General features: G+C 43.4%; 1 protein-coding gene across 8 annotated transcripts in view; it reads left to right on the forward strand.

Moving 5' to 3' along the window:
• The window catches only part of SMARCC2 (SWI/SNF related BAF chromatin remodeling complex subunit C2), a 44,992-nt gene that overhangs the window by 8,407 nt on the left and 15,341 nt on the right, over nt 1-21,244 (forward strand). For all 8 annotated transcript variants that reach the window (XM_089479512.1, XM_089479504.1, XM_089479538.1 and 5 more), the window contains exons 4-16: nt 5,731-5,812; nt 5,895-5,987; nt 7,717-7,786; nt 11,020-11,089; nt 11,399-11,474; nt 11,814-11,945; nt 14,725-14,840; nt 15,354-15,478; nt 16,273-16,332; nt 17,469-17,506; nt 19,032-19,162; nt 19,241-19,312; nt 21,073-21,186. In XM_089479512.1, the coding sequence (XP_089335638.1) occupies nt 5,731-5,812; nt 5,895-5,987; nt 7,717-7,786; nt 11,020-11,089; nt 11,399-11,474; nt 11,814-11,945; nt 14,725-14,840; nt 15,354-15,478; nt 16,273-16,332; nt 17,469-17,506; nt 19,032-19,162; nt 19,241-19,312; nt 21,073-21,186 (1,179 nt within the window). The remainder of the gene's footprint in view (nt 1-5,730; nt 5,813-5,894; nt 5,988-7,716; nt 7,787-11,019; nt 11,090-11,398; nt 11,475-11,813; nt 11,946-14,724; nt 14,841-15,353; nt 15,479-16,272; nt 16,333-17,468; nt 17,507-19,031; nt 19,163-19,240; nt 19,313-21,072; nt 21,187-21,244) is intronic.

The following is a 21,244-nucleotide window of genomic DNA, read 5'->3' on the forward strand; positions in this document are numbered from 1 at the left end:
CAAGGGCTCCCAGGATTGGAGAAAGGTCTTGGCTTTGCCAATGACTCTCCCTCTCCTCCAAAGCTGCCCCCTTTCATGGTGGGAGCACAGGAGATCTCTGCAAACAGCACTGCAGCACATGGGAGCCGTGGGAAGAGATGGTGAGGGGTTTCCCCTCCATGTCTCTGTTTCTCCACATCACCTCTGCCCAGCCTGTTTAAGGCCAGGGATCAGTGAGGAAACTGGCCAGAAGTCATGGAAACTTCCCTCCTCAGCATCTCTGCCCAGCCAGAGTTCAGAGGACAGGCCAGCCAAAGCCATGGCAAAGGATTTCTCTGCACCACCTCTGCCCAGCCTGAAATGGCCAAGGTCAGAGAGGCAAGCCAGCCAGAAGTCACAGGAGAACGGTGAGTACCAGGGGCCCTCTCTCTCTAGCCACCAAAGAACCTTTGCCAGATCTAATGCCCTCGCTCAGAGCAGGCATTGCCATGAGGCCTCTACCATGGCCATTGCAGGCACTATGCCTAGCATAAGGTTTGGGACTCTGCCAGGAGGGCAGATGGGGGCATTAACCCTTGGTCTCCCCCTTCCTTCCCATCTCTGGCCCCAATGGCACCCAGGACCCTAACAGGTGTGGAGGAGCCTTTTGCAGACTGGGAAACACATGGTGGTGTTGCCAGGGCTCCTGCACATTCCTTTTGAATTCTTATAATGAGATGGTGTGTAAGGAGGCAGAGGATTCCTCCTCTGTGTTGCACAGACACATGGCTCTAAAGGAAGCTGGACTTGGCCCAGCAGGAGCTGAAGCTTCCAACTCTAAAATGGTCTTTTTTGGCTGCCACAGAGCATCCCACAAAAAGCACAAAATGGCTTCCTGTCCACCCCAGAGAGAGCATGGCCTCTGCCACCCACTTCTAAACAGAGGCTGGAGGGCCATCTATTGGGAATGCTTTGATTGAGAATTCCTGCAGGGCAGAATGGGGTTGGACTGGATGGCCCTTGGGGTCTCTTCCAACCCAGGGATTCTTTGAGAGACCACATGGATACAAATCCTCCTGTGTTCCCTCCCCAAAAAATTACAACAACAAAAAAGGGTAAACCATTTGTGGATATCATGGGTGGAGAGTTCCCTTCATCCCCAATTGTATTTGGCTGCCCCAAACCATGTCGCTCTTGAGAGAAAAGCTTGAGCGCTTGGCCTCTCCTTTCCATCAGAGATGATCCTTTCTCGGGACACAGACTTACCTCAGGTAAATGTAGAGCCATGTCCCACAGCAGTCCCTCTGCCCTTCCCAGCTACCTATGCAAGTGGGAGGGAGTTGAGGACCAAGCTAGCTTCTATCATGCAGCCAGGTTACTATAGAGCCTGCCTGAAATTAAAAGGGCTAAGCTGTAAACCCCAGCTTGAAGTTGGGGCTGTTTTAAACATAAATAAAACAAAATGCCCTGTGAGTATCAGGGCTACACTACAGGCCATATGCAGCTATCTACCCATGATTAGCAATGGTCTTCAGTCACTGCTAACTTAAGAGCAGTTTCCTCAGTGCTTGGAATAAGCCACTGCCCAGGCAGCCTCCCTTGATGGGGCAAATAAAGGAGGGGAGAGCCCCCACATCAACAGGGCTGTGGGCTCAGATTTACAAGAGATACTGGTTAACCTTTCTGCTGTTCATTTTATTACTGTTAGCCCATGAGGTTTTAGTTGTGCTGTTTCTGCTTGCCCCCCTCTCCTTTTTCCAGGCCAGAGAAGATGCCTAGAAACTAATTCTTCAAGGGAGGGGCTAGCCATAAAAGCCACATGATGACTTTTCTTGCCTCCTCATGAGCCTCCATCACTGTCTCCATTAGGTCCAGAGCCTTTTTTGCCTTAGGTGGAACAGCCAAAGACATAGGATGAGCACATGGTTCTACCTCCTTTGTGCAAACTGTTATCAGCCATAGCACTTCTCATTAAGAGCATAAGCTTTAACAATATAGATTCATTTAAATGCTAATAAACAGGGTGACTCAAGCAAGGAGAAGGTCTCTGGTCACTCAGCAGACCTCTAATGCTTACATGCATTGAGGATCTTTGGTAAAAACATCTCATATGAGGTGATAGATATATTGGATTAAGGTGACCAACCAAACTCCATTTTAGTGGCAAAAGGATTATGTTCCTGTTATAAAACACAGTGAACCTCAGTCAGCTAGCCTCAAAAGATGTGGCTCCCCTTGCCTTCCCTTCTTTCTTGGAGAGATGTCTGTTAAAGGGAAGAAACTAAAAAACAACAACAACAACAACACAGTTTCTTCCATGAGATGGTTCTCACTAATACATGGGGTTAAGAAAAATTCTTATCAAAAACAGACAGACTCCTCTCCATGGGGGGAGAAACTCCCCTTCCTCCATGAGTGTTTTAAAACAATATAATCAGGTTTCTCTACTAAGGGGTTGCTTCAAATCCCATTCAGATATCCTACAGAGCCCTGAGGGGTCTGCCACAAAATCACAATTACCTCTTACCTTGTCTAGATTGTTAAATTTTAAGTAAGAATGCCTGCTGATGGGCTTGCCATTTCAACTGCTGCCTGGCTTGAAAAGCCTATTGTAACAAGATCTATCATGCATATGATGAATTGGGCTCAAGGCCATGAAGGTTCATGCTGCTAATCTCTTTTCTTTAGTGGTCTCAGGGTGCTGCAAGATTCCTTTGCATATTGTTGGGCATGCTTTGATTGTGATTTCCTGCATGGCAGGGGGTTGGACTTGATGGCCCTTGTGGTCTCATCCAACTCCATGATTCTATGATTTTATGGTTATAAGGTTAGCTGCTGTGTGGGTGAGTGTCTTATCCCTGATTGGGTTTTCATGGCATGGTCTGGTCCAAACAACACCATTGTTTACTACCTTTTGGGGCTGGAAAAATGGACTTCCTAGTGCCTTTGCCTTGTTTTCTGCTAGCAAAAACGCTCAGATTTAATATACCATACAGCTCCACATAGAGACTTACACCAGCCACCTATATGCCCACAGCGCATATATATATATATATATATATATATATATATATATATATATTCCAAAAAACAAACAAAACAAAAATACAACACAGCAAACTATGATTTTACTATTTTCTATAGGAGACTCCGTTTTACTATGCGATTATATTTTATGTGCCTTGAGCTTCCATGGATTTGGTATCCATGCAAAGTCCTAAATCCAACTCCATATCGAGGGCCCACTATACTATTTTAAATTTAGGTTTGTGTTCCTTTGACAGATCCTTTTTGTGGAGAAAATTCTCTCCTCGAAATTAGATACCAGAGGGCTATCCTTGCCAAGCCCCCTGTTCCCATTTCATGACTCCTTAATCAGCAGTTCATTTAGCCGGGAGACCCCTCAGTCTTCATACAGGTTGATGATAGTCTGCTACATGGATTTGGGGTGATTTTTGAAGTCTCTAGACAAGTTCATCCTCAAAAGAAATCAGACTTAATTCTGACCACATGCCCTGTTAACACAGAGTGCATCTATGCTTCTGCATGGACTCACCAATGTCTGCGAGATAAAGGTTAATCCAGTGTCTTCTTTGCCTAACCATGGGATTAGTCTTATTTTACACAGGTTCACAGATGTTCCAGTAAAGAACTGCACATTGTTTTGAAATTTTAATTGGAGGTCAGACATTAACATTCCTCTTTCAGAGTGGTAAGTCTTAATTACTACAAATGAAATCACCTTAATATCACCTTCATTGCTATAACCAGTTGACAAGGTGATCAGTGATAGGCTGGAAGCTGCCATAGGTCCAGATTAGATCAGGTTCTATTCTGATTGATCACATAATCCACTGCTTAGGCAAGTTCTCATCAACTGCTTCAGGTTTTTCAGTGGCTGACCTGCTATAGTCCATCCAAGAGGATATTAAGAAGGGACTTGACCCAACATGGTTATAAGGCAGGTGTCTGCCATCACGTCATTTCTGCTCCATACGAGAGCAGCTAGAATGGCAGCCATCCTCACATTAAGAGGCTGTTGAGGGGAGTTTTCCAACATCATTTTCCATCTTGGGACGTAAACACGGTCTTAAAGGCGCTGACGGTTGGGCCGATCCAGTCCCTTCGGGAGGCCTCCCTCAAACACCTCTCCCTCAAGGCCATCTTCCTCATGGCCATTACCTCCGCCAGATGGGTGTCAGAGCTGGGGCCCTGTCGGTACGTAAAGACTTGTGTATTTTTAGGCCTGTCTCAGTGTGCCTTCGTCCAGACCCTACCTTTGTGCCTAGGGTCAACTCAGCCTTTCAGGTGTCACAGGACATTCTCCTGCCTTCATTCTGCCCCGATCCTAAGAAGGACTTGGAAAAGACCTGGCACACATTGGATGTGTGCAGAGCCCTCAAAATCTACATCAAGAGGACTTCAACCTTAAGGTCATCTGAGATGTTCTTTTCCTTTCGCCTGGGCTCTTTGGGGTGCAAGGTACCAGTCTCGACTCTCAGTAGGTGGATCAGGTCTTTTATTCAAAAGAGCTACTGAACTCTTGATCTCACTCCACCCGAGGGGTTGATGGTGCACTCAACCAGGAGTGCATCTACCTCTGTGGCCTTGACCACTAGCGCCTCCCTGTCAGATATTTGCAGGGTGGCCACAGGGAAGTCGTCTTCAACCTTCATAAGACATTACAAACTGGACGTCTCTCAGTCCGCAGAGGCGTCATTTGAAAGGAGGTTCCTCCAACAGATTGTGTCAGGGGCCACAGTCTCCTAGCAGCACCTCCCTCCCATTTCGAGAGGGCTTTTGTAAATCCCAGATTACAGGAGGACAGGACCCTCTCTGCTGGGAAAAGGAACGTTGGGTACTTACCGTGACATGTTCATTTCCTGCAGAGAAGGGTCCTGGCATCCTGCCCACCTGGGTGCTGCCTGCGGCCTCCGACCCTGCCTGCCTGTTGGTGGACCTGCCTTGTTCTTCTTCTTGTTGCTGGATTGGTTTTTCTGAGTTCTTGTTTGTTCTTGGACTAGTTTTTTCTAAGGTGTTCTAGTTAACCCTTAGCTGATGTTACTAAAGTTCAGTTCCTTGAGTACCTTTCTAGTCGCTTGGCTTGTTATTGACTGAGGCTCAGGGGGGCTAGCTCCTCCCTATATAGGGGCCGGTCTTTTGTTTATTGTCCCTGCCTACAGGAGCAAATAGGAGGAGCTAAACCCAGATTACAGGATGCCAGGACCCTTCTCTGCAGGAAATGAACGTGTCACGGTAAGTACCCAACGTTCCTTATTATAAGTGGGTCTTCCAGTTGGGAATCATAGTACTAAGTCCTACTCTGTGACCTTACTTGCTGTTCCAGAGGGGATACAGATGGGCAGAACGGGGTGGCCAGACGCTGCCCCGTTCTGCCCTGAATGGGGGCCACAGCAGACAAACCCTATGTCCTCCACGAGGCTTAAAAAGAACCAGCAGATTCTTTTTCCGCCATGCTCGGGAAACCATTGGCTCACTCACACACAATGATGGCATCTGCACGGCGCTGTGCTGTTTGCACAGATGTCATCATTGTGCAGTGTGCCAAGATGGTGCGCGCTGGTGGGAGTGTGCAGATGCTCCGCTCTCCTGAGCCTTACTTTTGGCCCCAGGCCGGCGCCAATCTGTACTGGACCCCAGTCTCAGATATTATGCTCTGTGGTAATTACTCCCTGTCTGTCTGCTTGTAAAGTAGGTTAAAGTAGGTGTGCATTGTGACTTTTATGAAGATTGCTCTTTTCTTTCAATAAGGCGGCGTTTCGATTTCCAGAATCCATCCCGGATGGACCGCAACGTGGAGATGTTTATGACCATTGAAAAATCTCTAGTGCAGGTAAGATGACTTGCTTTCCTTTTTTTACCACTGTTTGAAATCTATTCCTTTTGTTCATTTGCCTTATTTTTTCTTCTTCCAGAACAATTGCCTCTCCAGGCCTAACATCTATTTGCATCAAGACATTGACCCTAAATTGCAAGCCAAGCTGAAAGACATCATCAAGCGACACCAGGTGAGTGAAACTGGAGAACATTGAAGTGTGCATAAGGTGAAAATGTCTGGCCAAGCAGCATACTTTTTTACTTTGGGATTAAAAATAATATAGGTGAATACTGATTTCCTTTCTGAGTTGACTTACCCCCTTCTCTGAAACAGCTTGTGCTTGAATAACTACATACAGGGAAGGGGGCTTTCTTTCTGAAATTGTTCTTAAAATATATTAAAACATTAAAAGAAACTGGGCTGCTTCATAAAACGGCACATGATCATTTGGCAGCTGAATGATCATAATAAAGAGGTCATTTAAAACTTCTGCTTGAGTGTTTGTGAAATTTAGTGTTACACAGACAGGCAGCTTCACATCTGTGTCCAGAAGAACTCTAAAACTAGCAGCAGAGCAGGATGTTGTCTTAATTTTCAATATTTATATTCACAAAGACCTTTTAAAATTTGAAACCCAGTGTGTTCACTCAGAACACAGTGTGAAAAAAGATTTTTGGGATCTTTGCTCCCAGAATCAGCTAATGTCCATATTGGCTGAGAGTATCTGGGAGTTGTAGTCCAAAGAAATAATATGTCTGAGTTCTGAAGCAGAAGAATGACTTTCTGCAATCAGTGGGCCTTATTTCCAGGTAAGTGTGCACAGAATTGTAATCTCAACATAGTTGTTAAAAAGAAGAGTTAAAATATGAGTTTGATTCCTTACATGTTAATGGCTTTTAAAATAAACAGATGGCACCAACCCATGGATATCCATTGAAAGTCAAATGTGTGAGGAAAGGCCATTGAACAGTAAGAACCTGTGGGCGGTTACTGTTCAGTAACACAACAGGGTCAATATACATAAACATTTACAGCAGAATGTAAAATAAAAGGACAGTGTCTTGGCCAGATGAACTTACAGTCCAACTAGCATCCAGTACCTCACATACTTTCCCCAGATGCACAACAACAACTGACAGTGCTGGGCTACACCTTCAGATCAAGTCAATTGCCATGTGGTTGTCATGGTGCAGCTGGAGAAAAAGGAGTAAAGATGCTCTTTCAAACTTACAGGAGGTCCAGGTGGGCACAATTTACTCCTTGTTCTTTGGCTGTACAGTAGCAACTGGATGGTGCCAGGCTACTGCTCTGTTCCCTGCCCCATTGGCTGGTTGCAAGGTTATCCTGGCACTTTCTGGCTGCTGTACGACCAGGAAGAAGAGTCACCAGTATCCTCCATAGTAAGTGTGCCAGCACATCTTTATTCTCTGCCACTGTTAAAAGGATATTGGCCATGTGTGCAGTTGCCATTACACAAGCATAGGTATCTTGTTTCTTTGTTTGTTTTCTGGTGGAGAAGAAAATTGAGTGACTAAGCCAAAGAATTTATATGAAAGGTGGCTTTTGTTGGAGGGAGTAAGAGGTTGGAACATGTTATGTAGGGATTCTAAGAGGGTAACCCAGGCTTAAGTGGCAAAGAAATACTTGTGGTTTAGAAACAGTACAGAACTGACCAAGGAAAAAGTAGACTTACATTGCATTGCTTTCACATTGAAACACTTGAGCCTTTTTGATATAATAATAAGAACTTAATACCAGAATTTAATAAGAATTTAACTTATTGTAAGCATCTTAAGCCTCTTGCTAGCAGGGTTTAGTTCAAACTTTTCTCAGTTATCTTCCACTCTTCTCACCTGTCTGCTACTGAGACATAGTCTCTAGAGGTCTGGTTTTTGTGACCGCTTTTGATCTCTTTTCAGGGAACGGTAACTGAAGATAAGAGCAATGCTTCCCATATTGTCTTCCCTGTTCCTGGTAGCCTGGAAGAAGGTGAGGTTTCACTGTGTCTTTTGCCCAGAGAAAATGTGAAGTTTTGACTTGAATCTTAACCTTTCATAGTCTTTGGCTGTGATCTGCTAGATTATGCCCCCTTGTTTTACACTTAAAGATTTCCCCATTCCTTTGCTTAGTCATTAATCAGATTGGAGACTGGAGTCAGGAAATCAGAAGAAGACTAAAACTAGGAAAGGCAGCTATGAAAGAACTAGACAAGATCCTCAAGTGTAAAGATGCATCAGCAAATACTAAAGTTATGATTGTCCATGCCATCATTTCCCCCATTTCTATGCATGGCTTTGAAAGCTGGGCAGGGAAGAAAGCTGACAGTAAAGAATGCTTCACTGACAGTGAAGAAAGCTGTTTATTATGTGGTGCTGGAGAAGAGTTCTGTGGATACTGTGGACTGCTAAAAAGTCAAATAGAGCAAATTAAACCTAAACTCTTTCTAGAAGCAGATAGCTAAACTGAGACTGTTGTACTTTCACTGTGTTATGAGAAGACATGACTCACTAGAAAAGGCTGTAATGCTTGGTAAGATAGAAGACAATGGGAAAAGAGGAAAACTGCATTCCATATGGATAGACTCATTCAAGGAAGCCATGGCCCTGAGTTTGCAAATCCTGAGCAGGATTTGGGAGGTTTCCTATTTGTAGGGCAGCCATAAGTTGAAGTCGATATGATGGCAGTTAACAACAATGCTTCTGAAAAATTGAAAGAATGTATTGCTGTTAGATTTGATTGCAATTTGCTTTTCTACTACCATTCTAAGGAAATGGCACAGATACGGTTGGTATGGAAATGGAGCATTTAAAATGTTATTCATACAAAAAAGCTTGTTAAAAAATGGGAGTAGGTGAGTTGTGGTGGGGAAGGAAAGATACCATTTGTAGCTAAAGTTGTAAATTAGTACTCAATTTTTATGCTGACATTTACAGTTTTTACTCTGCATATCCTGAATGTACTACCATGTAGTGAAGGCTTGTTCTTTCCTCTCAGATGGGAAACATCACAACCATAGTGCCCACTGTTCATCCTGTGGATTTTTTGTCTCTGTGGGTATTTATAAGTGTTTTTTCCCCTCCCACCATGACTAGTTGATAAGAGGTAATTCTGAATTTAACCTGAAGAAGCAAGCAGTATGATGGAAGTCTGTCAGACCCTGGAATTAGGTAGGACTAGAACTGCAGGGTCATTTTCTCCTACTAAGGAAAGTAAACCTTTATTTCTTTTATTGTTTATTTGTTTAATTTATATCCCTTTCTCCCAGCATTGAATTGAAGGCAGCTCACAACTTTTTAAAAACACATTATAGCTCAACTAAAAAAAAACCTATTAATACAAAAGTTAAAATACAGTTAAATTCACATTCTGTTTTAAAAACACAAGTTAAAAGCAATTTTTAAAGCATATTTAAAACATAATAAAAGAGAAACAATATCTCCCCATTAAAAGCTCCATCCGACACAACATATTAAAAACCAAGTGCCTCCCTAAAGAAAAAGGTCTTTACCTGCTGGTGGAAAGACAGCAGGAAGGGTGCCAAATGAACCTCCTGAGGAAGGGAGTTCCATCGCATGAGAGCAGCCACTGAGAAAGTGCTCATGCCCCCACCAAACATGCCTGTAATTATGATGGGACCAAGCGACAGCTCTACCCCACAGATCTTAAAGCTCGGGCAGACTCAAATAGGAAGACACTTTAAGATAGTTTGGACGCAAGCCGTGTAGGGCTTTAAAGGTCATAATCAACACTTATATTCCCCATAATTCACCCCAGTCAATAACCTGGCAGCACCATTTGGACCCATTTAAGTTTTCAAACAGTTTCCAAAGACAACCGCGCATGAAATTTAAATCCTAGCCAAAATTGAGAGACCTGTCTTTTTTACTCTTGGACAATGAAGTACAAATGACTTAGGGGCTAGACAGATGGGCAGCTCCGTGCCGCCTGTCTTTGCCCCGCATAATTGCTGCAGCAACCAAATGGCACATCAGCGATGCACTCCCTCTCAGGAGCAAAAAGAAGCTGCCAAAAGCAGCTTCCTGGAAGGGGTGCGATTGGCACACTCACGTGCCCTGATTGCATCACTTCCAGCCACCGCTGTTTGGGTGCTGTGCCACACTTGTGCCCTCATGGCGCCACCCATGTAGACGGATGAGCCATGGTGGCGGCCTCCTCATATACTAGGACTACTGGACATGTAAATGCCCAGCCTCATCTAGCCCTGGTTTGCGTTGAGGACACTGCATAGTGCCCGTCTGTACCGGGCCTCTGTTTCCTGATAGTGATGAAGTTAGTCATCACCAGCCATAACAAATAAAAGTATGGAGAAGTCCAACAAGTTCACTGTTTTTCCTTTTCCCTGGCTACACAACTCAGCATGAAAACACTAGGGCATACATCTCCAGATAGCCACATCTATCTGATTTTAAAAAGTCTTGCCTATTGGAGCAAATAGGGGGAACAACTTGTTTAAGAATACAGTCCTCCACACCTGGAAGATATAACTTTCTCAGAAAATATGCCTTTTGTATATTAGAATTATACTTCTCTCTATTCTAATATTTGCTAGCTGCTTCTGTTCTTTCAAGAATCTTCCTAAGACCCATCTTTTTTTAATTTTTATCTTGATTCCATGTGAGGAGAGGGTGAAAGAGTTTCTCATAGGGTCTCAACTCATAGGTCATCTCTTTTATAAAACCAGTCTGTCCTGCTGATACTAACAAAGATCTGTTAATAGCAGTCCAGAACAAAATAGTTTTTATGTTGTGTCTTTCTGCCTTGTGGTTTTGAAGTGGATATTAATTGAGGGAAGGTTACCAGCATATCCACTGTGACTGTGTCAAACTGCTTATCTGTTTCTCTGTTTCTTTTCGTTTTATTTATAATGTTATATTCTGCATTGCAACCATTTTTGAATTAAAATATGATGAAGCATTCATGAAAACAATAATTTAAAACCCCTAAAGGAATAAAAGTGGCAGTAAAACAAATGTTAAAAGCCTAAGAGAGTAGTTACAGAAGAGCCTTTAAAGACAACCCCAGTGTATGGGCAGGTTAATATGGATGCAACAATTTTTTTCCTACTTAGAGATTTTACCCAATTGTTTTTACAGAGACTCATTGTAACAAATATAATGTAACACAGATTATCTGAAGTGAAGCATTTTCAGTATAAATTGATACTTAAGAGACTAATCCTTCATTTCTTGCTTTTCTTCTAGAAGAGTGGGTTAGACCTATTATGAAGAGAGACAAACAGGTCCTTCTGCACTGGGGCTACTATCCTGACAGGTGAGCAGCTTGTAACATTGGAATCTGATCCTCATATTCTCTGAAACTGGGTATAAGAAATTACATATTTCTCCATACAACTTGTTTATTCTTTTAACTTATTTCCTCTTTTGCAAATGCATTCATCTAGCAAATTCTTATGAATGAATATAAATATTTAGAATCTGGATCTGATTGAGTCTTATTCTTTCCCTTATCTGATGGTGGGATATAAGTGAATTTATGAGTTGCTTGCTGTGCTCAAAACTTGAGATTGGGTACAGTGTTGGAACTGAAGTCTTAGCTGCTGCCACCTGCTTTGCTTCATAGCTATGATACCTGGATCCCAGCAAGTGAAATTGAAGCCCCTGTGGAGGATGCCCCCACCCCAGAGAAACCCCGTAAGGTAAAGTATTGCTTTCATTTGATGCTTACGTAGAGATGGAGTTTATTGCAGATTCCCACCAAGTGAAAGTCCAGGCAGTAGCCACTTGGGAAAAAACTGTTGTGCCTCTCTTATCAAGTTTTTTCACTTGTAAGTTAGATTTATGTATGCATCAATACACAGAGTTGGTAAATCACATCATTGTATATGGTGAAACTCCTGAATGAGTAGGTTATGTTCTCTGAGCCTGAGGTGACCTTTGGTTTTCTTCCTTGTCCCTTCTGTTTATGTCTGGAAAGTGGCTCCTTTTCCTTCTCAGTTTAAGGTGCCCAGTTTAAAGTGTTTTCTCTTTATATGCAGGTTCACGCTAAGTGGATTTTGGACACAGATACTTTCAATGAGTGGATGAATGAAGAAGACTATGAAGTCAATGACGAGAAGAGTCCTGTCTCACGTAGGAAGAAAATATCTGCCAAGACTCTAACCGATGAGGTATGCTACTTTCAGATAAATGTCTGAGTCTATCTGACTTGAGGAGGAAGGGCAAAGAGTCCCAGCACATTGATGTTCCTCTTCTGGAATATGAGTAGATCATACATTAGGAGTTGTACAGAACAGAGATTGTGATCTTCTGTTGAACTGCTGGCCAGTTTCCAGGAAACGCATCTAGCTACATTCACCTATAGTACTTGATGGCTGCTGAAATTTTTGCCTTAAATGCTGGACTCACTGGACATTTGCCAGATCCAGTAAGACACTTCTATTTGTAAAAAAAACCCCAGGGTATTCAAGACCCATAATCCTTATCAGATATGCCTTCTCGGCTATAGGTTATGTAGTCTTGGGGGCCATTCACATTACCTTTTACACCGGTTTTGAAATCGATTCTTCCATGTGAAGTTCATATTGGGCCCGATTCTGTCACAATCCATGTCGAGGCTTGCACAAGGAAATGCCCCTTACCCTGGGGTATCCAGAATTGGGCTAAAATCCGTCTTTTCTCAAAAGACCCGGGTTCCGTGAAATATGAACTTGCCCTCGATCATGTTCGGGGCAAATTCAGGGAGGGATTAAGGTCAGAGGGCAGGCAGAGGTCAGAGCATTCCCTCCCCTCATCCGAGAAGAGGAGGAGGAGGAGGAAAGAGCTGAAGGACTGGAGGCTGAGAGGAGGCAAAAGGGGAAATCAGGGTGACTTTTGGGCTGAAAAGGGCTGTAAGAGGGAGGGTGGGGGGGAGTGGAGAAAGTGATGATGATGGAGGAGGAGGAGGAGGAGGAGGAAGGAGCCCTGGGAAGAAGGGAGCCATGGAGGGCATCCTATAATGGAGCAGGAGGAGGAGGATGAAGGAGCCAGGGCAGCTCAGAGGGAGGTGAGGGTCGGAAGGGAGGAGGAGGATTGCCCAGGGAAATAGGGCTGTGGGGCCAAGCTGGGGGATGTAGGGAAATGGATGCAGCAGAAGCAGCCTCTTTTGACAATTTATACACATGATTTTTTGGGTGCTTGCTTGTTCTACTTGCATTTCCTCTTGCTCCTGGATTATTATTATTATTATTATTATTATTATTTGTGTTATATGAGGAGGCTACAGTCAGAATGCCTGCGCTGCATTTCCCTTTTATTCCCAATTGATTCCATGGGTCAGTTGGAACTGACAGGTCACTCTCTCTCAGCCTCAGTGGAAGGCAATGGCAAAGCTCCTCTAGCAGGAGGAAAAGGGTCAGTTCAGGTCAGGTCGAAGGCAGGGCACGAACGGAGCTCCCATCAGACACCTTCTCCCCCTTTTTTATTTTTTAAAATTATTTTTGACAAAATATGCGCATGTTTTTTTTTCTTGAGGCATGACTAGCTGCTTGTTCACTTTCCCTTCTATTTGCTGGCTTCCTGCAAAGGGGAAATGTTGCAAATGGGCTAGACTTTTTTTCCTTTGTGAATCAATCCCACAATTCGAATGTTACATTTGTTGTTCTTGTAAATTAGGCAATTGGCAAAATGATACGTGCTTTTGCTACTCTTCAGGGGTAGCCCTGAATTGCTTTTAAAAGCAAAAAAGAATGCATGACAATCTCATCCTTTTCTGGTATTTCCGAGGTGAGGAATTTATTATTATTATTATTATTATTATTATTATTACATGTGTAAGAGGTATTCTGGGGTGGCAAGGAGTGGGGGATACAGGATGCATTAACTTGCATTTTGGGGTTGAAAATGGGGCCAAGGGCAGATCATAACCTGCACTGATCCAAATTACCCCCCCCCCCCCGCACACACACAAAGAGATTTTAAATTTTGACAAAATGTGCGCACTTTGGGGTGTTTTGTGCATGGCTCTTTAAAAAAAAAGGAGGGAGGGAATCACACTTCCAATGCCCCTGCAAACGTCACCTATGACAATCGCTTGATTGACAGCAGGCGCCTTCAAGTTAAACCCGATAAGGCATTCGGGTTAAAATGCCCCTCAAATCTAGTGGGCACTTCCTAACGGAGAGATTTGGGGGAGGGGCATCCGGATCTACCCAGTTCCACCCACATTAATTGGGCCAGTGGGAATGGGGCCTTGGTCTGTAAGTATAAAATATATCATTGGAAATACGAGCATTCCATTAAAAGCACAAAACTCCACAAGACTTAATAGTTTTGCCACTTTTTTAGGGTATGAAGGTAATTCAATGGGGTATGTGGTTTTTGAAGTCCTATATTCATAATCAGGTAATCTTATAAAATGGTTGTGGTAATATATATAGTTTAACCAAGAACAGCTTTGTATTTTACCTTTGTTATCTCCTTATTTGAACATGAGTGTATATGGGCTATCCCAACAGTTTCATACAAAACAGATGTTCTACATGATCATGATACTTGATCAGAAACCCTCATGAAGTATCTATTGATAAATTGTACTTTGTCAGACTTTAGGTATGATTTTGCTCCTCCAACTAACTAAATAAATAAATGTCCCTGTACATAGAAAACTAACCTGTGAGCAAGAAGACTCCATCTCTTTTCCATGGTTTGCTAGTTTTGAATGTGCAGAAAGTCTTAGCACTCTGAAGCACTCAAATGATCTTGGGTGGTACAGTCTAGCAATAGTAGCATGCTTTGAGACCCTGATTGTACTAAGTTCTTCTGATTACTGAGATCCTGGAAATACGCCTTCCCATTAAAAAACAACTCTTGATAAAAGGTGAGGAACTGAGAAACTTTCATTCTTGGATCTGTCAGCATATGCTGATAATTACTGCTTGCTAGTATGGGTGTCTCTTTCCATTTCTTTAGGTTAACAGTCCTGACTCAGACCGGAGGGACAAGAAAGGGGGAAACTATAAGAAAAGGAAGCGTTCTCCCTCCCCTTCACCAACTCCAGAAGCTAAAAAGAAGAATGCCAAGAAAGGGTGAGGACAGGCTTTCCTGTGCCACCTGGACATAAACTATTTCCAACCTTCTGACAGTGTATTTGGGCACTTTATGTTGTAGTCCTTAAAGTGCCTCTTCCTTTAAGAAAGATTAGAGTTTACAATAGCTGGGACAGCTTTCTGTGGCCATCCCTCCTATCACATTCTTGAGGGCACTGTTTTCTTTGAGAGGCTGACCTGGAATAATCAAAAGAACTGTCCATATGTGGAGACCCTACCCTTACTATGCCATTTCCAGATATTGCTTTAGCCAGCTCTTCTGATTCCACTTAGTACATAATCTAATGTTTGTAACTCAGTTCTACTTATTTTGGAGCAAGCAACAGATGCCACCTCACTGGAGACTCTGTTTCCTTGCTTGAACAAGTAATATGGCTAGGCACAATCAATAGTTGGTAATATCTGAATACAGTGGTGTCTGATTGTTTCTGTGAGTATTATGTACCCCTAACAAGGCTTATTGGCTCTCTCTTCTTATCCCTTCCACCACAGACCTTCTACTCCTTACACCAAATCCAAGCGTGGCTACCGTGAAGAAGAGCAAGAGGACCTCACTAAAGACATGGATGAACCTTCTCCTGTCCCCAATGTTGAAGAAGTCACGCTACCAAAAACAGGTCAGGACCACAGTTGTTGGGACACCTATTCCACAGTCATCTCCCTTTCTTGAACTCCATACCTTAGGCTTGGTAGGTCAAGAGTTTAACCGTATGGTGAACTACCTCTCTGCTCTGTGCAACAGTTTGGTGTATGAAACAAGAATTTCCTGTTCCATCTCTGTGTCTCTGTTTTCTTTGGTTCAGTGTTGGAAAAATATGAATGTGCTTGGTAGATGTTTTGGTCATACTCAGTGGCAGGGCAGATGTAACAATCCCAAGAAAGTTTAACTTGGGGTGGGTCTACACTGACTAGAATACTTTGGGCTGCTTCCAGAATATTCTGGCCCTGACTTCCCCCCAGATTCTCTGCTTACCTTCTCTTGTTTGCTGCAGGGTTTTAGTTCTCACAGTGAACAATGGAGGCTATCTTCTCATGGAGTCCCTGTTTGTCACCCGATGCTGCTGCTGAGATCAGAATCAGGTGCCCAGCCATGCTATCGATGCTGGGCCCCTCATTCTGACTTGAGAGCAACTTGAGCCCACATTGGTGGTACTAGGCAGCTTTCAAGGACTGCAAGTGAAGGGAGCTGCCATTGGCTCTGCAAGAAGAGCTGAAAACCTACAGTAAAAGGTGAACTACCTCCTTAAATGCAGGCTGGGGGAGGAAGCCCCAAATCTGAATCATGAAGACAGTCTGCACTTGATTCAGGGTTTTGGCCCTGCATCATGTAAACAAGGACACCGTGAGCCAAGGGGGAGTTCAGAGTAATTTGCCCATGTAGACCAATGTTTCTTTTTTCCTCTCTATATAGTGAACACCAAGAAAGATTCTGAATCTGCCCCTGTGAAGGGTGGCACCATGACTGATTTGGGTAAGGGACCGTTTCCTTTTTGTAATCCTCTTTTTTGTACAGGATAAGGACATGCTCCTCAAGCTTTTGTTGGCCAGTGCATGCTAGTGTCAGGCAGTAAAGAGTTTTTCAGGAGCATTTTCTTCTTCTTTGTAATTGCAGAAGATCTATGTGTTGGAAGGAACCAAATACATGCATGACATGTGGAAGTTATGACTGGTCTTCACTGAGTTCTGGTCACATTGTTGAGATGCCATTCTAAAAGCTACTCCACATGTTATATCTCCATGCAAAGCTCTACTACAGCAATGTAAAACAACAACAACAACACCACACACACACAAAATCTGGCCTGGAAGCATTACGTATGAAGATAATACTAGTTTTTAGTTTTGTTTCTGTTATGTGTATGATTGTACACACAGGAACTCAAGAAGGTCCTTTTAATCAGTATTGGTAGGTGTGAACTACATATTTGGAGCCAGAATTTATAGACAGATCCAGTAATAGTAGCATGTTACGCCTGGATGACACTAGTACACCATGAAGGCTGTTAAATAGAAACACGCAGTTGGCTTGTTTGGACAAAATTAAAAGAACCACACAAGTTGAGTTGAGTAAGCTTAGACTTGTTTTTCTCAGACAGCAGCCTCCTCTGTCATATGGCAAATTGTCTTCGAAACAGGAATGATTCAGAAGAGGTTTATGTGAGTCAACCATTTAAGGAAGGAAGTTGGGAAAAATCCATTGTGCTAATGTGAGATCCCTTGTGTGAGCTTATCAGGCAACTTAGATAATGGCAGTTTTGTTTATTTTTTATTATTATGTTAATAGCAATAAGTTATATGTACATAATATTAATAAGTCTGTCTATGCGATGTGCATGATAAACTATAGTATTTTGTCTCAAACTAAACTTTAAACACTATATTGTGAGGAAGTTGAACCTTTCCATTGTGACTATGAGGTTTGAGGAGAAGAGTAGTAAAAAAAACAACTCTCATAATTAATGATAATAAAAAACTATTATTTTTTAGAGACCAGATAAAACTGAGAAATTATTCCTGCTGTTTTCTGTTGGATGGGTACTAATAGCCAAATGGAGAATATAGAAATTCCCTTTCCTGACATGGATTATCTATGCCTTTTTCCCCCAGATGAGCCAGAAGATGAGAGCATGGAAACTGCATGCAAGGTGAGTTGAGTAGATCTCTTGCAGTCTCTTTGTTGGCTCTTGTCATTTTCTTTAGTCACAGAACTCCACATGACAGCTATATTAGGGTTGCACTGGAGGAATGGCCACTGTGTGCAAAGTGCAGGAATCATTATCAGGCAACACAGATAGGTTTTCAAATGATGTATTCCTAAAATGATAGGTTCCTAGAAATGCAGCCAGCATCAGCCAATCAGGGATTTTGTCAGTAATAATTCCCATGTTCTGTTCATACATGAAGGAACCACTGGACTCATAAAAAAGGAGACCTGCCCCAGTCACCCCTGCCACATCACAATAGGAGAGAAACTGTTGTACCCCTATTGCTCCACTAGTCCAAGATGTATAGCCAGCAAAGACGTTACCATTCAAGTCCCCAGGTGTAGACTTGTATCACTTGTGAGCTCTTAGTGGTGCACAACAATGATAAAGCTCCATGCTATGCATCTGATCACCTAAATTTTGAACTCAGTTTGGTTTATATATTGGGGACTGCCTGCTTGGATGGGCTGCTGAATTATGCCATATCCTATGCTTTGTTGTGATATGAGTCCCACCCTCTGGAACTCCCTTCCAAGGGAGGCTAGGCTGCCCCCCTCCCTGCTTGCCTTTCACTAGCAGGTAAAAACATTTTTATGCAGGCAGGCATTTGGTATATAATTCATAGCAGTTTTTATGGAGCAGGTGGGTTCTATGTTTTTAACCTTTTGTCTATTTTTATGTGATTTTTACATTGTGTGTAGAAGTTTTTAATTGCTTTGAATTTTACTAAGATTTAAAATATGTTGTCAGTGAGCTGCCTTGGGTCCCTCTGGGAAGAAAGGCAGCATACAAATGAAATAAATAAATAAATGAGTCAAGTGGTGGTCAGCAATAGAAATCAATGGAAAGGAAAAATTTCTTGTGCCACTTGTGGGGCTGGCGTGTAATTATAGAGACTTTGATTGGAGTTATTAGAATGTATAGAAAGAGTATTTGATATAGCAAAAAGGGGGGCTCTTCTCCTGTGCTTCCCTTGCTTCTGTTCCATTTTAGCTGCTCTGCTGGTGCAGCAGGGTTTCCAACCACATTCTAAATCTCCTTAGCTGGCAAATCTCAAGTGGGAATTGGTGTTTTTGGTATCTTTTATAGAGCTTAGACTGAACCCTTTTGCTTTTTCCGTTGCTGTTTTTCACCAAAGTGTGTCTAGTCTAGCTTGGCTTCAGCAGAACTGGACACAATTGAGGAACTTCTCCTTGCATAATTTTCCTTATATTTTGATGCTCTTTCTAATAGGAACTCCCTTCATTCTTATCTTTTTGCTTTGTCTATACACCTGCCAACTATCATTCTCTTAAGTTGTGTTCAAACTGGATTGTGAGTGCTTGATATCAAAGACTTGGGCTTTCTGTACCTGCATGGATGACCAATTCCATCATAGGCTTCTTTTAAAATGAAGCTTGGGAACAATGGCTCTGGGAGAATCATGGCTGTCAGTATTGCCTGTTTAAAATACTTCTGGTTTCAGGATGAAGAGGAGAATAATGCTGGGAACAAAGGAGAACAGACCAAAAACCCTGACTTGCATGAGGACAATGTGACTGAGCAGACCCATCATATCATCATCCCAAGCTATGCAGCATGGTTTGACTATAACAGGTGCTGAAGTAGATAGTGGGAGAGGTTGTTTCCTCAGTTCCTTCATCCTTCTAATGCTTCTTTTTGTTTCCTTCACAGTGTTCATGCCATTGAGCGAAGAGCCCTCCCAGAGTTTTTCAATGGCAAAAATAAGTCAAAGACTCCAGAAATGTAAGACTACTTGTATAAATAGTAATAGAAATAGTGTAATATTTTTCTTAAGGTAAGAAGAGGATTGGAGAAGTTCTATCCTTACTATTTGGTGTTGATTAGATGCAGAAGTTCTGAACATTACTGTTACAGTTATTGTAAACCAGGGGTAGGCAACCTACGGCCCGTGGGCCGGATCCGGCCCGGCCAGGCCTTGGGACTGGCCCCAGCCCGGTCCTGCCACCGATTGCCGCCGGGGCCTTTGGCCTATCAGGAGGAGGCGGGCAAGGGGGGGCAAGCGGCAGGCAAGGGGGGCAAGCGGGGGGCAATTGTCTATAGAAGCGTCAGAAACATGCATTTATATTAACATATTTTAAAAAATCAGCACATTTTTTGCATGTCCTCCATTTTGTAAACAGTGTCCTCCACTTGAAAATTTTGTCCTACATTTGTCCCGGTATATATATATATATATATATATATAGGCTTCGGCCCCCCAGTTGTCTGAGGGACAGCAACCCGGCCCCCGGCTCAAAAAGGTTGCCTACCCCTGTTGTAAACAGAGAAAGGATATGCTTGATCTAATAGAAAGACTTACCGTATATACTCGTGTATAAGTCGACCTCATGTATAAGTCCTGGATTTTGATATGACTCGTGATAAGTCGAGGGTAAAACTTAGGGAGCCATAAGGAAGGATGGAAAGGGGGAAATACCACTTCCGTCCGTCTCCTTCTCTGGACCTCTAGGAAGCAAGTGAATTTAAATGGAGATTTGTTTCCACAGGAAGTAAAGGCTTGCAAAACGGACCAGGTAAGTGCTTTTCAATGGGGAGTTTTCCCCATAGGAAGGAAAGCCTTGCAAAGGGACCAGGAAAGGAGAGCCTTGCAAAGGGACCAGGGAAGGAGAGCCTTGCAAAGGGACCAGGGAAGGAGAACCTTGCAAAGGGACCAAGGAAGGAGAGCCTTGCAAAGAGATCAGGGAAGGAGAGCCTTGCAAAGGGACCAGGGAAGGAGAACCTTGCAAAGGGACCAGGGAAGGAGAGCCTTGCAAAGGGACCAGGGACGGAGAGCCTTGCAAAGGGACCAGGGACGGAGAGCCTTGCAGAGGGACCAGGGAAGGAAAGCCTTGCAAAGGGACCAGGGAAGGAAAGCCTTGCAAAGGGACCAGGGAAGGAGAGCCTTGCAAAGGGACCAGGGAAGGAGAGCCTTGCAAATGGACCAGGGAAGGAGAGCCTTGCAATGGGACCAGGGAAGGAGAGCCTTGTAAAGGGACCAGAGAAGGAGAGCCTTGCAATGGGACCAGGGAAGGAGAGCCTTGCAATGGGACCAGGGAAGGAGAGCCTTGCAATGGGACCAGGGAAGGAGAGCCTTGCAATGGGACCAGGGAAGGAGAGCCTTGCAAAGGGACCAGGGAAAGAGAGCCTTGCAAACGGAGAAGGGAATGAGAGCCTTACAAACAGAGAAGGGAAGGAGAGCCTTGCAAACGGACCAGGCAAGTGCTTTTCAAAGGGGAGTTTTTGCGATAGGATAGGAAGGAAAGGCTTGCAAACGGACTGGAGGGGGAGGAATTCAATTGAGATTGGGGCACCAGGCTTTCTTGTTATAGGACCCTTCTAAGCACTATTGCTGAATTGACCCTTCTGTAAGTCTACTCAAGATTTTAGGGGCAATTTTCGGGCATAAATTTCTCAACTTATAGTCGAGTGTATACGGTAACTATTTGAATGGGTTTTACCAACAGTGGTTCTGACTCTTTCCTTGTTTTCCTCCTACACTTCAGCTACCTGGCATACCGCAATTTTATGATTGACACATACCGGCTCAATCCACAGGAGTACCTCACCTCAACTGCCTGTCGTCGGAATCTGGCTGGGGATGTCTGTGCCATCATGAGGTACACTGAGGGACAGAATAGCTGAGGAGTGCAAAAGGAATCTCTTTGGGACAGAGGC

The sequence above is a fragment of the Sceloporus occidentalis genome, unplaced genomic scaffold, assembly GCF_023333645.1.
Source record: "Sceloporus occidentalis isolate IW3139 unplaced genomic scaffold, rSceOcc1.0.p SCAF_1, whole genome shotgun sequence".
Taxonomy (NCBI): Eukaryota; Metazoa; Chordata; class Lepidosauria; order Squamata; family Phrynosomatidae; genus Sceloporus; species Sceloporus occidentalis.